This window comes from Phyllopteryx taeniolatus, chromosome 16, assembly GCF_024500385.1.
Source record: "Phyllopteryx taeniolatus isolate TA_2022b chromosome 16, UOR_Ptae_1.2, whole genome shotgun sequence".
In the NCBI taxonomy this organism is placed as follows: domain Eukaryota; kingdom Metazoa; phylum Chordata; class Actinopteri; order Syngnathiformes; family Syngnathidae; genus Phyllopteryx; species Phyllopteryx taeniolatus.
The window spans coordinates 12,298,207-12,313,660 of NC_084517.1; the positions used below are offsets into that span (position 1 = coordinate 12,298,207).

The window sequence follows — 15,454 nt, forward strand, 5'->3', positions numbered from 1 at the left end:
CCCCCCCCCCCAAAAAAAAAAAATACAGTAAAGCTAAACGCCCCATAATCACTTATCAGCTTGAGAAAACAACACTTTGCTATGAAGGGCACAAGTGGTGTTTAACATGTACTGTACGTATTCAAAATGTAAGTAACATAGGTCAAATTGAATGAAGGAAATAAAAGGCTAAACTTAGTTTAAGTTGAAGAAAATATGGTACAATCTTACATTTAATTTAGCCTTGCATTTAGTTTAAGCAGCCAGTGGCTTTTGGGTAGGTTTAATCAAAAGCGGTTGAAACTGTTTACCCCAAGGGTTAGCAACCTTAAATACTCAACGAGTCTGTCTCCCACAGACAAAAACAAAAAAACACATCTAAATTGATGGTAATGCTGCATACGTCAATTTTCTATCTGTTAGTATAAACAAAAACTATAGTGTTGCATTTATGAAATCAATTAACTATTCCAAAGAATGCACCATTTTATTTTTGCATGCAAAAACAACATTTTGAACTCTGAAAAAAAGACACTTGGTTGACACTTATTTTCAAATGAAATAGTCAATACCTATTTGAGTCCTCCTTGTATTCATGAAAATAAAGACAAACTTAAACTATCCACCAGCAGCGAACCAAAAATGCAAATCAAAAATGTCGTCTGTTTTTGAGTTCCCTCATCATTTTATCATTTTATGTGGCGCATACAGTTAGTTGTCAACTGGAAATATTAAAGACTATTTCACTTAACAATGCAAAAGATTTGCAAAATTATAGCCAATTAAAATCTTTATTTTACCTGGTTAATGTGATTTTGACATTTGTTTTTAATATAGTTCATGTAGCACATAGTATTCTGTTTTATTTAGAAACTTTTCTTTTCTTGGATTTATACATGGTTTACCTACCGTCGAATAGCTCAATAAATTCAAACTAGGTTTCGTACAATTGGCAGTTGTGAGTGACGCATATCTTGAATGACAAATGAAAAGAAAATCAGTTTCATTTAATGTTATTTACATTTGAAAAATGAAAAACAAACAAACAAAAAACATCTAAGTTAAATACTCATTATTTATTTTCCAGTCACAGAGCCACAGCCGATGAGCTGTGTGTTGCAGACCCTTGGTTTACATTAAATATGTCAATATATAATCTGCAATGCAACTGCCCCTCTGTATCTAAAAGGTGCATAGAAGAAGGATTTTTCAAATGATTATACTATGTCTGACTCAAATCAATGAATAAGATAAAATAGGGAGTGAAACAAATAGAACTATGTAAAAAATACATTACTAAAACTGTGACACTTTTAAGTACACTGGCACAATCTAACATTGTCTCATAACAAGCTCTGTATAAAAATTCTGCCTATAGGCCTACAAAGACAATATTATTTAATTCTGATTTACACCGTGAAAGTGTCATTTAACGATATGTTTCTTATTGTGGTGTAGCCCAAAAAAATAAAAGGGAGCTCACATATTAGAAACAGCTCTCAGTATGATTCAACACAGTTGTACACCACGACAATCTACCACAACATGTGACAAAGGGTTTGATTTCATTAGAAGAATTCATTATAAGAAAAATCTTATCACACACCACCCAAAAAAAAAAACTATTTCACAAAAAGTGGATACACAGATCACTTACAGGTGTGTACATTTTGACATCTAATTGAACAGCATTTATTTGTTTTGCCTTTCACTATACACGGAATTTACTTAATTTGAACATGTTCGGTTGCAACATAAAATAACATATTATCTGATTACTTTCAAGGAAAAGAGGGGAAATTACCTCAGTTTACCACATTTTAATCATGTGTAAGAGAAAATTAAGTCCATTTTTCAATGTATGTCCCTGGCATTAATAGATGAGCACAAAAATGATTTGTAGAAAATAAACAATAATTTTTTAACGAAGAAAGTGAAGTTGGATAATTTCCCACAGCACACTGGTTGGGAATCCCTGTACTAGATTGTGCAGGTGTACCTAATGTTGTGGCCTGTGAGTGTTTCTCTTGGTCTGTTTTGTTGCAAACTTCAACTGCCCATAGACAATAGACATCACATGAGCACACTAGTTAATGGTCACTTCTCCCTTAAACTATAGAAGAAATATATAAAGTGTGTACCTGCTAAGAATGCGTTATGTCACAATTATCACCCTGACTGACGATAAATGTGTCCTAACATATTCTGACAAGATACACATTTTTCAAAAGCCTAAATACCAGAAAAAGAAAGCGGAAATACACCATAACAACCATGCCGTGATGCATTTGTTATGAGATACAAAGATTAATATTAGATTCAAAATTATTCAGCAACAGCCATTGTAAATTAGATTTATTTCCAAAGGTTACAAGATTCCAATGAACAAGACAAAAACAATTTAAACAGCTCAACCAAATTAATTTGACATTTTTTTCCTGTAAGTTTCCAACAGTGATTCTGTTTATAAATTAAAGTAAGTAAAGTAATTTGCAACGGGGATTGAATAATTCTTGTTGTTGCTTAGAGAATACAAAAAAAGTCAGAATACAGTAGCAGAGTGGTGATGAGAGGGCAGCAATTTAGGAACACGCAAGGTGGGTGGATTTATGAATGCAAAAATAGACTCAGCAGGTAACGTAAACTCTGACCAGAGAGAAAGTGCACCATTTATAAGACGACTGTATATGCACTACTGTTCGGGTGACTTCTACTTAATACCTGATCGTTACCGTCCTCTAACTTAGACTTTTCAACATCATTTGCGACTTGATTGTTTGTTATACAGGTTTTCATTTGCCTCTTTGTAATGTTTTGAGCAAAATAAAATGCTAACTTGCACACATAGTCTTACATTAGTACCAAGACTCTCATGATGGATATTTGCAAGCATTAAGCCATGAAGTTACTAATGACAATAATCAAGCGCTTGTCTCTGCTCTCAAACGCTGTGGGCACGTCTGCTGAATGTGAGAAACCACGCCCTGATGAAAAATGGATGCTACTTCATCTAGTAATTTTCTCATGCCTACACATTACTACATAGTTCTTCTTTTCCTTTCGGCTTGTCCCTTTAGGGGTTGCCACAGCGCGTCATCCTTTTCCATGTAAGCCTATCTCCTGCATCCTCCTCTCGAACACCAACTGCCATCATGTCTTCCCTCACGACATCCATCAACCTTCTCTTTGGTCTTCCTCTAGCTCTCTTGCCTGGCAGCTCCATCCTCATCATCCTTCTACCAATATACTCACTATTTCTCCTCTGGATGTGTCCAAACCATCAAACTCTGCACTCTCTAACTTTGTCTCCTAAACATCGAACCTTGGCTGTCTCTCTGATGAGCTCATTTGTAATTTTATCCAACCTGGTCACTCCGAGAGCGAACCTCAACATCTTCATTTCCGCCACCTCCATCTCTGCTTCTTGTTGTCTCTTCAGTGCCACTGTCTCTAATCCGTACATCGTGGCTGGCCTCACCACTGTTTTATAAACTTGGCCCTTCATCCGAGCAGAGACTCTTCTGTCACATAACACACCTGACACCTTCCTCCACCCGTTCCAACCTGCTTGGACCCGTTTTGTCACACATTACTACATAGTTAAGATGTGAAAATATATCTGCTGAAAGCCTCATTTGGGAATCGAAATAACGACAGCTGTTCTGTGACCATTCAGGGAACCACAAGATGCATTTTCGGGGTGTTGGCTGAGATAGCTAACTAAGTGCATGCTGTAGTGGAAAAAATTAGCCGAATAATAATAAGTAACTCAAAATTGCACCGAATAACCACTGATGCGGATGAAGGCGCTCAAGTTAACTTTTTATATCCTAGGGAAGGGGCGATGCCGAAGTGACGCAGCTAGCTAAAAGGATTTGTCTAAAGCAAGGCTATCTGGTTGTTTTAAATACACGTGTCATTCTCTTTTTGTATGTTTATTTGACAGTAAACTTCGAGTGGCAATAAACAGCTTGAAGCCTTTTTTGAAGAGTTGTTCACTATCTGCCAAACTGCAGCTTGTTGTGAAGTGAGTTGAGATCACCGCCGTTTTACCGTTCAAATGTTTGCTCGCAAGTCAAAGCAAAAATACGGCCGAATGACGGCTTGTATCTCAAAAGAAATCACAAGCCAGGTTATCCATACCTTAGTGCAACACTTCTTACATCTCTACTTCAATACATTAGGTTTGTTATGTAATAATAATAACAACATAACTATTTGCGTCAGTCTCACACGCAATGTCAGCTTTACATAATCCCTTTTTGTTATTACCGGTATATCTGAAGCGTGACCTGTTTGACGAGCCATGCCTTTTCTCATTGACTCATTTCCACTGCCATTCTTACGCAGTTTAGACAGTCTGTCATTGTCTTTGAACATCGAGGAAAATGTATCTGACATCAAATCAGTTCTTGAAGGCACAATGTGTATTAGTACTAGGATCGCCATCTGCTTTTGAATTAATGTTTTATCATTACCACAAGCGGAACGGTGTCCGACTGGTTAGAGCGTTAGCCTCACAGTTCTGAGGACCCGGGTTCAATCCCCGGCCCCGCCTGTGTGGAGTTTGCATGTTCTCCCCGTGCCTGCGTGGGTTTTCTCCGGGCACTCCGGTTTCCTCCCACATCCCAAAAACATGCATTAATTGGAGACTCTAAATTGACCGTAGGTGTGAATGTGAGTGCGAATGGTTGTTTGTTTCTGTGTGCCCTGCGATTGGCTGGCAACCAGTTCAGGGTGTACCCCGCCTCCTGCCCGATGACAGCTGGGATTGGCTCCAGCACGCCCGCGACCCTAGTGAGGAGAAGCGGCTCAGAAAATGGATGGATCATTACCACAAATCATTTGAAGAAAACTTAAAACTAGTCCTAAAATCCAGAATGTCCATCCATCCATTTATTTTCCTCCGCTTATCCGAGGTCGGGTCACGGGGGAAGCCGCTTAAGCAGGGAAACCCAGACTTCCCTCTCCCCAGCCACTTCGTCGAGCTCTTCCGGGGGATCACGAGGCGTTCCCAGGACAGCCGGGAGACGTAGTCTCTCCAGCGTGTCTTGGGTCATCCCCGGGGCCTCCACTTGGTGGGACGTGCCCGAAACACCTCACCAGGGAGGCGTCCGGGAGGCATCCTAACCAGATGCCCGAGCCACCTCATCTGGCTCCTCTCGATGTGAAGGAGTAACGGCTCTACTCTGAGATCCTCCCGGATGACCGAGCTTCTCACCCTATCTCTAAGGGAGAGCCCAGACACCCTGCGGAGGAAACTCATTTTCGGGCGCTTGTATCCGCGATCTTGTTCTCTCGGTCACAAAACACAGCTCGTGACCATAGGTGAGGGTAGGAACGTAGATCGACCGGTAAATCGAGAGCTTTGCCTTTCGGCTCAGCTCCTTCTTCACCATTCATACATACATACACAAAGCCGGAACGCAAACCTGCGACTATCAGTGCACTGCACCACGTGACCTGTTTGCGGTGAATCAAAAAGACAGCTGCCAACATATTTGCTCTCAGGACTGATAAATTCATGTCATTATGCAAATATTTTACTATGTTTAAAATGTATTGCTGGTTTTTGCTATGTGTGTAATCCACAAAGGAGTATTAGGGCCATACTGAAAAGTGTAATCTTACAAGAAAGAAAACGTATTTCTAAGGAAATAAAGTTAAACATTCCTACACAAACCTAAATGCAACAGTCTGAGAGCAGTACACACTCTCTCAGGAACAGACTCAAATGTTCAAACCCTGAACCTCAGAACTGTGCGGCAGACATGCTCACAACTGGAGCCCTGTGTTGCTCTGTTGATGTCATATTTTGTGTAATTTAGTGTAAAATTACAACTTTCTTAATATGACACCTTAATTCTCCCGAGATAAGAGCGTTTTCATAATACTGTGACTTTATTCTTGTAATTATATGCATTTATTTACATTCAATGTTTTTTTCTTTTCAACGTGGCCGTAGTACTCATTTAGTTATCCACTGTTTAACATGCATGGTCAAATATTTACACTTTCTTGACTATTTGTCACTAGCACTACATCATAAGCCGTTCATTGTAAAACATCTTTCCAAAAAGGTAGAAAAAGAAACCTAATATTGCATTAAGGAGTAGTAGGACTAGTAGTACTAGTCCTGGATACAGTATGGTCACATGCAGTATGAGTCTTAGTGAGAGCTAAATGACTAAAACAAGAGTGGAAATGCCTTTTTTTCCACCATCAGTAGCCATTTCAGGTTTTTTTTAGTCCTCTGTGGTCCATAGAAAATGTATGCACAAAATATGTTGCAACAATCAATCTAAGGTTTACTATTCTATATTATGCTTATTTGTGGGTTAAATGTGTCTGTTTCGGGCCCTGGGTTAACCATCCCTAGAGTTGAACATGCTGCATAGGAAATCATGTATTTAACGTGAAGGACAGTGGGAGAACATGCCACACAGAAAGGTCCAAGATAGGAATTGTGTGGTTTAATATTCCAATGTCCCCGCAGAGTTGCATACATCAGCCCTTTGCTCTTTCTGCAGAGTGTTCAGTAGAATGATCATGATTAATAGTAAATCTGCGTGTCCTGAAATAGTTCTCGATTTCCTCCAGAGATCGGCCACGGGTCTCCGGGATGCACAATGCGGTGAAGAGCAGACATACGACACACACCACCGTGAAAAAAAAGTACAGCACGTACAGGCCGTAGCTGTCTACCAGGTGAGTGAAGGCGTCTGTGAGCACGAAGGCTGTCACCCAGCTCACAGTCACGCATAGGCCCGAGGCGACGCCCCTGACAGCCAAAGGCAATACCTCTGACATCAGCAGCCACGTGATTGGCCCCCATCCCAAGGCATAGCCTAGGAAACAAAGAAAAGGGCTTGTATCAATGCATTGAAGCACAGATGACTTTGAAATGGATAATTTTAAATTTAATTGTGTGTGTGTGTGTGTGTGTGCGTGTGTGTGTGTGTGTGTGTGCGTGTGTGCGTGTGTGTGCATAGATTGTTTGATCGATTGAAACTCTCACAAATCCAGCCCAGTATCCTGTACAAAAACACCTTGATATTTGATTTTGTCGAATCATTATTTACCAACCCCAAGTCCAATGAAGTCTGGACCTTGTGTAAAACGTAAACCAAAACAGAATACAGTGATTTGCAAATCCTTTTCAACATATATTCAATTGAATATACTCCAAAGATAAGATATTTAAAACTTTTATTTTAAGATATTTACAACTTTTACTAGTATTTGGATGTAATATTCAGTAAACATCCATCCATTTTCTGTACCGCTTTATCCTCACAAGGAGCCTATCCCAGCTATCTTCGGGCGAGAGGCGGGGTACACCCTGCACTGGTCACCAACCAATCACAGGGCACATATAAACAAACAACCATCCGCCCACATTCACACCTAAGGGCAGTTTAGAGTCTCCAATCAACCTACCCTGCATGTTTTTGGGATGTGGGAGGAAACCGGAGTGCCCGGAGAAAACCCACGCAGGCACGGGGAGAACATGCAAACTCCACACAGGCGGAGCCCGGATTTGAACCCCTGTCCTCAGAACTGTGAGGCAGATGTGCTAACCAGTCGTACACCGTGCTGCCGATATTACTATTAATGTTATTATTTATATTAATGATATCTTCAAAAGATTCATAGAATCTGGAGAAATCTGTGACTATTTGCAAAGAAAACAAAACCAAAAAAACCAATGACGCTTATAAGTTTGCTCTTTCCTGTGTATTTAATTGAATATGGCTTTTACAAAACGTTCCAACTTCATTGGAATTGGGGTTTATAGAGAACTTATATCGGATATCGGAAAAACTGCTTTAGCATTTCTCCCAAAGTATTGAGCCAAAGGACCAACTGTTGCAGGAGGAGCCTCAAATCCCAGGATAGAGGTAGGCAATGGAAGGGATTTTCTGCAGGAATTATTTGACTCCATAGTTATACAACATCCATTGAAGGCTAGATGATGGTGTCATTGTGACATTGAAGCCATACAATCAAGGTTTATCACTCACCAAATATAAATACCACGACGCTGATCAGTGGAATGGGGCCTGCAGCTATTTGGTTGCTAGCCATCAAAACCACGTCATAGTGGATGTTGGGCTCCACATTTGCAGTGAAGTTTGGAGGGGTGGGTCCAGGTAGGTAAGATGTGGTGCAGGAAATCATGGTCAGAGTCAGCATGGACAGGAACATCAGAAAGCTGGAGGTGTACAGCAGAGCTTTGCGCCCTGCCTTGTCCATCAAAACTGCCGCCAAGATGACAGAAACAAGGCGAACCAATCCCACAATTGCAGCATCATACCTGACACACAGAGAACAGGGACAGGTAGTGACTATTTACAGCATGTGAAAAATGGTCATTAATTAAGGATAATGATAGGTCATGCAGAATGAACGAGTCAGGTAGCATTTCACACCTGGGCTCCAGTGAGACATTACTCTGAGAAAAGATGGGCTCCAAGTAGACAAGAATGGGGCTGATGCCACTCAGCTGTTGCAGGAAACGCATCGCCACAGAGATGAGAATTGGGCGGTAGTAGATGGGCATGGCCAGCTGGGACCATGTGATACGGCTCTGCAGACGGATGCTGCACTGCATTGAAAAACACATGTAGTATACGGTATACCCGGTGAGTCCTTGGAAATGCTGAGAGTCGAGAACTGATACAATTGCTATTGTGTTTTCTTCTTCTTCTTCTTCTATTAAAGGATGAACCTGCATGCTAGCTGGCAGAGCCATGGATACCGGTAATCTTTATCTACGGCTTTGCTAGCTGCGGCTTGTGATCCAGTCCAACTTTATTCTGGTGAACTGACAATGTTTTTTTTCATGTTATGATTCTCTTACGTCTCCATATTTTAATAAAATTACAAATATTCTCATACAACTTCACAAAAAACAACTATTTTCTCTTGAAATTACAAAAATCCATTATTCGATGACTTTTTTTTTATATTATTATTGTTTGATTTACTGTGTGGCCCTAATTTATTTCCTGTACAATTTAGTTTGGTGTTGTTTTTTTTAAAATTATTATTTTTTTTTTTTATCGTTGACTCACAATTTGTCCTTTAGCTGCAAAATTACTTTATTCAACGTGTGATTAAAAGGTATGTGAGGACTTTAATATTGATGTTATTGATGCTATGCTCGAAACGGAAATACAAAACTACAGTGTGGCCTGTGACAAAAATGAGTTTGACAACCGTTCCCTAACACTACAGTTGCACTCAAAATTATTCAATCCGCCTTGTAAATTATGTATAAATGGTCACTTGTAATATTAGGATGTTTTTTTTGAGTGCACCTGTAAAGGCTTTGAAAAATGCTGGCAAAATGCATGTATTAATGCATAGAAAAGGAGACATTTATTTTTTTTCTTTTTTTAATGTAAGATACCTTCCTACTTAATCATCTATCCATCCATTTTCTATACCGCTTATCCTATTAAGGGTCACAGGGATCTGGAGCCTATTCTTGCTGACTTTGGTCAAAAGCGGACTACGCCCTGGATTGGTCGATATAGTCAATCACAGGCTACATAAAGAGACAGACAACCATTCACACTCATACCGTCACTGAGTGGGAAACAGGAACTGAACCTACGCTGTACCGAAGTCAGGCTAGTGTACCACTGTACCTACTTAACTCATTCACTGCCAGCCTTCCCAGTTGACATCGATGTTTGACTTCTAAAGCCACCGATGGCAGTGAATGTGTCAATTTGTCAATGAGAACACAATGCACTATTTCACTTATCGTCAGCTAATGTAAGCACTGCAGTATATGCTTGACCTGCTGGTCCGCTTCTACTTCTCACCTTGATGGTGTCGAGCTCGCTCTGTATATCATAGTCAGCGCCCCTCAGCCAGTGAAGAGTGTACTTGGCCTGCCCCTCTCTGCCCAGGGAGAGGAGCCTCCTGGGGGAGTTTGGCATGAAGAATAGCAGTACAACCATCAGCAATGCTGGCACGCCTCCTGCCACTGCAAGCCACCGCCACGGTAACACCAGACCTGTACAGTACATCATATAATATTTCTCGTGTAAAATTTCTGGATGAACCGAAAATGCACTAAAATCTTTACGAATGAACGCAGTTTGACCTTCTCTAAACTTTTGAATGCATGTCCGTCCACCTGTTCAATGTTTCAGTATTTTGTGCAAACCTTACTGTTTTCTAAAAGGACTTGAATGGCAAAATTCACAACAGGTGTTTGATCCAGGAGTTGACCAATAAATTTCCCAATTCAACTAGAATTGGTATTTCACAGTTCTCTTCATCAAGCTGTTCACCTTTTGATAACATTATTACTAGGGCCCGAGCAGCCACCCCTGCAAGAGACCTATTGTAATCATAAGAATTGTTGTTATTATTATTATTTTTCTCGCAATGAATCGCATTTTTGAGGATCTAAACATTCACTGATTCAAACGAAACTTTGCACGCACATCGGGCCTGGCAAAAAAAATGTATATTTATGTTTATTTTTCTTTTTTACTTCACGTCTACTGTACTTGCTTTTTGTTACTTTTGTATTTAATGGGCTATTGCCAACATGTGCTGTCTTTATTTTTGGGCGACTACAGATGGAAATGAACCCTGTGCTAAATCTGGCACTTTTGCACTTTAATCATGTGCTTTGATTAGTGTGTTTTATTAAAGTGCATTGTCCCATCCAAGAAGAAAAGCAGAACGTGAGACCAAGACAACACCTGGCAACTGATCAACATGTTGTACCTCGCCAATGCGAGGCTTGAATCAGGATGTTCTAAGGAAGTGAGCACTGAGCTTAGAGTGCCATAGTCTCATCAGCAGGTTGCAACAGAGATAAAGAGAGACTGGAAGAGTCACAGAAAGGCATAGAAGTGAACGTCCTTGGAATTGTATTGGTCGATTCATGCATGAAAAGAATTTAGCCGTTAAGCTCCTTGAAAAGTAAGTTGTGCAAAAAGTACTGAAATATTGAACAGTTGGACATGTGCCTTAAAAAATGACAAGAATGTCAAATTAATTGCACCTGTAAAGGTTCCAGTGCATTTTAGATTCATGCTGAAATTTCACCCAAAAGCCGAATATCCCTAACATTTTGTTTGTCATGTATATTTTTATGTAAACTTTTACCCAAAGTGTAGAGTGCCAGGGCTCCAAATACAGCAGTAATCTGAGGGCAGGTTCCGAGTGCTCCTCTCAGTGATTTATGGGAGATCTCTGAGATGTATACCTGGAACAAAAATACACACAAAATTTACAACTCACTGTGATGGAAATTTACCAGAACATACTGCTGCATGTGATCAGATAATAATCGATTTGTCTTGCCGTCCCATGCTGAAACAGCAAGTGGCCAATCAACAAAGCCTCTCCCCCCCCGCCCCTCCCCAAACATCCTGTACAGATGAACTGGGAACAATCCTATGATGGTGTTAATGAGGATTATATCAGTCCTATTTACGGTTCCTATATGACTGTAGTAAATACTTTCAATAAAGCTTCAAACAAAGGCCCTTCGACTTTCAAAGTTCTGTATGTCCACAGAATGTATTGCATCATTACTAGGGTTGGGAATTGGGACAAAAGACAAAATTGCATGAAGGGGTGAAAATGAAGCCAGCGTAACCAGTCGACCTACAGGAATGGACGCCGCTGTTATCCCCCCTGCGACACCTGTGAGGAAACGGCCCAGGTGGAGCATCCACAATTCCACAGCCCCTCCCAGCAGCAGGTAACTGAAAAACACGTTAAGAATTAAATCACATATGCTATGACTACTGCATATTTACGAGACGTGTGTGTGCAACATAGTGAAGCTGTATGCAGCGAAGGTGCTGATTTGTTGAGTCATTCGTAAGTAAAAATTAAATATTATGTTCCAGACTCAAGAGCAGGGGTGGGCAAACTTTTGTGCCACATTTGATTTTGAAAATGAACAGATGTCTTGGTCAATTTGTAGACCAAGACAATTTGTAGACCAAGACAATTTGTAGATTTGTAGGTTAAAAAAATAGTTACAATGGAACTATGGGTACAATAGGTAAAATGGTTAATTTTAATAATAAAACAATAATCTAATAACATGTGTAAATTGTATTATCTATCTAATTTAATTAAAATTAATCAGCCAATTATTTAATAAAACGTAATTAGAAATACTAAATTATTTTACATTTTTTTTAACAAAAAGTCAATTAGACAAGTATTATCCATCCATCTATTTTCTGAGCCGCTTCTCCTCACTAGGGTCGCGGGCGTGCTGGAGCCTATCCCAGCTGTCATCGGGCAGGAGGCGGGGTACACCCTGAACTGGTTGCCACCCAATCGCAGGGCACACAGAAACAAACAACCATTCGCACTCACAGTCATGCCTACGGGCAATTTAGAGTTTCCAATGCATGCATGTTTTTGGTATGTGGGAGGAAACCGGAGTGCCCGGAGAAAACCCACGCAGGCACGGGGAGAACATGCAAACTCCACACAGGCGGGGCCGGGGATTGAACCCGGGTCCTCAGCACTGTGAGGCTGACGCTCTAACCAGTCGTCCACCATGCCGCTAGACAAGTATTAAATGAGATTAATTAAAAATGAAATAAAAATACTTAATATAATGACATAAATGTTTATTTTAATAATAAATTATTAATTTACTCACACATGAACCTAATAAGGATAAGCAGTATAGTAAAGGGATCGAGGGATATTACTATTATTCATTCATTTATTTTCCATACCGCTTATCCTCACTAGGGTCGCAGGCATGCTGGAGCCTATCCCATCTGACTGTGAGGGAAAGGCGCGGTACACCCTGAACTGGTCGCCAGCCAATTGCAGGGCATTTATAAACAAACAACCATTCACACTCACATTTACACGAACGGGCAATTTAGAGTCTTCAATTAACCTACCAATGCTTGTTTTTGGGATGTGGGAGGAAACCGGAGTACCCGGAGAAAACCCACGCAGGCACGGGGAGAACATGCAAACTCCACACAGGCGAGGCCGGATTTGAAACCTGGTCTTCAGAACTGTGAAGCAGATGTGCTAACCAGTCATCCACTGTGCTGCCGATATTACTATTAATGTTATTATTTATATTAATGTAGTTTTAATTCATTAACCAATTATATAATAAAATGAATACAAACATGTTAAATGTTTATGTAAAAAATATTTACAATAAATAAATCAACCAAATTTTAAATTATATAATCCATCCATCCATCCATTTTCTGAGTCGCTTATCCTCACTATCATCGGGCAGGAGGCGGGGTACACCCTGCCAGCCAATCGCAGGGCACATAGAAACAAACAACCATCCGCACTCACATTCACATTCACACCTACGGGCAATTTAGAGTTGTCAATCAACCGACCACACATGTTTTTGGGATGTGGGAGTAAACCGGCGTGCCTGGAGAAAACCCACGCAGGCATGAGGAGAACATGCAAACTCCACACAGGCGGGGCCGGGGATTGAACCCCGGTCCTCAGAACTGTGAGGCAGACGCTCTAACCAGTCGTCCAACGTGCCGCCTTAAATTATATAAATTAATGAAAAATAAATAAAAATGAGTAGAAATAGCAGCACGATCAGTGAGTGGTTGGCACATCCGCCTCACAGTTCTGAGGTTGGGGGTTTGAATCCGGGCCTTCCTGTGTGGAGTTTTCATGTTTTCTCCGTTCTTACGTGGGTTTTCTATTCCTCTCACATTCCAAAAACACAGTAGGTTAATTGAAGACTAAATTGTACTTTTGGGAATGTGAGTATAAATGGTTGTTTTGTCTATATGTGCCCTCCAATTGGCTGGCAAACAGTCCAGTGTGGACCCTGCCCCTCACCCAAAGTCGGCTGGGATAGGCTGGAGTGCATGGATGAATAAAGACATTTTAACTGACCAATTTTAGAGCTGAAACTGATCAATTATTCAACAAATATCTCGATCGTGTAAATGCTCCGTGGAAAAAACAGAGTAGACCGTCGTGACTCGGTACTTTGCTCAATGACCGCCCCTGTTCTAGAGTCAAATGTGTGTCATCCACTGTCCTTTCCAATACAATTTCATATCTAACCCAATAGCGGAAGGCACGGCCGACACCATTATGCTTAACTTTCTGCCAATTAGGTCGTTAAGCAACATGGCCCCCAGCCCGCCTCCGGCCATGCCCAGCATGTAGATTGAGCCAAACAATGCAGCCTGGGAGGTGTCCATTCTCAGCCGGGGGTCCGCATCGGGACCCTGGAGCACTGGCAGGACAGGGGACGGATAGACCAGGGAATAACCAAAATTGAAGTTCCCCAAGACGGCCGCAAAAACAGCCAGTAACAGTTTGGATTTGTTGAACTGAAATGGAGAGAAGTGGATGAGTTAAAACATTGATGACGTTAGTTACACTAGCTGTTCGCAGTTTCAGCATTCTTTGGTACCTGTCTACTGAAGCACAAAATGTTCCTATAATAGCGTTATGTGTCTATGCAGGTTTCTAGCATGCTAGATGTTAGCACTTTTTGAAATTGTGGTTTATCTTATTAGGCTCAAGCACTTTAGCACCTGTCCTGAGATGTTCCTGCAGTAACATTATGGGCCTACGCAGGTTGCCAACATACTAGATGTGAGCATATTTGCATGCATTTTAGCCTTTTTGCATCTATTATCATTAGACATAAACGCTTTAGCCCATATGAATAAAATCCACATAGGTTGCTAAATTTTAGCATAGTATCTATTAGGATTTTTAGCTAAATATTTGTAGTAGTTGGGAGTTTTTTATCTCTTACCGTGGTCTCTGATGATGACTTTCTTGTGTCCAGTAGAGGTCTTTCTTCATCCATGTTGGCACAGGAGGACTGCACAACTGTAGCCTTCATGACAGATCACAAATATGATTAAGTGGCCGATATAAAGTGTATTTTTTTCAAATGAGTCATATTTACAAGTAAAAAACCCGTGAGAGGTGTGCACTGCAGGACTGTCCTGTCTCAGAAGAAATTAACACACAGCAGGCAAAATAAAAGTGAAAGTAGGAAGTAAGTCACCACTGGACTTTTGGAAATGACAACCAAGTGGAATTTGTGGTGACAATTACTCAATCACCAAACTCTGACTCAGTGTAAGTCTTCTAGTCCGGGGTAAATTTATAATCTTTCAAAAATAAAGATGTTTTTAATTTTTAGTAGATTAATTATTTCTGTTGTTCCTCGCATCCATTTTTTTTTAATAGCGCTTAATATTCCTACATATAGGGTCACGGCTGAACTTGGGCCTATCCTTGGACGCAAGGTGGGGTACACCCTGGATTGGTCGCCAGCTAATTGCAGGGCACATACTGTAGACAAACAATCATTCACACTCATTCACACCTATGTACCATTGAGTCTTCAATGAATGCAGCATTGATGTTTTTGGAATGTGTGAGGTACAAGTATCTGGCGTACCCAGAGAAAACCCACACAAGCATGGGGAGA

The 15,454-nt window shown here is 40.6% G+C and overlaps 1 protein-coding gene across 2 annotated transcripts; it reads right to left on the reverse strand.

The window, feature by feature from the left end:
• Positions 1–2,319: 2,319 nt before the first annotated feature.
• On the reverse strand, positions 2,320–15,049 carry slc2a6 (solute carrier family 2 member 6). Of its 2 annotated transcripts, XM_061750001.1 has the most exons (9): positions 14,924–15,049; positions 14,768–14,851; positions 14,062–14,333; positions 11,627–11,723; positions 11,119–11,218; positions 9,816–10,009; positions 8,412–8,587; positions 8,004–8,296; positions 2,320–6,827 (listed from the first exon to the last, which is right to left on the reverse strand). In XM_061750001.1, the coding sequence occupies exons 2-9, from the start codon at positions 14,819–14,821 to the stop codon at positions 6,487–6,489; spliced, it is 1,527 nt and encodes a 508-aa protein (XP_061605985.1). In that variant the 5' UTR covers positions 14,822–14,851; positions 14,924–15,049; the 3' UTR covers positions 2,320–6,486. The 2 variants fall into 2 exon arrangements, with proteins under 2 accessions (XP_061605985.1, XP_061605984.1); XM_061750000.1 differs by lacking the exon at positions 14,924–15,049 and having other exon boundaries at positions 14,768–14,907.
• Between the last annotated feature and the right edge of the window lie 405 nt (positions 15,050–15,454).

Coding starts and splice junctions, on each gene's coding strand:
- slc2a6 (XM_061750000.1), bottom strand. CDS start 14,857: ATGAAGGCTACAGTTGTGCAGTCCTCCTGTGCCAACATGGATGAAGAA. Junction 11,219..11,626: donor TAACAGCGGCGTCCATTCCT/GTAGGTCGACTG, acceptor TTTTTGTTCCAG/GTATACATCTCAGAGATCTC. Junction 8,588..9,815: donor GCGAGCTCGACACCATCAAG/GTGAGAAGTAGA, acceptor TTTTCAATGCAG/TGCAGCATCCGTCTGCAGAG.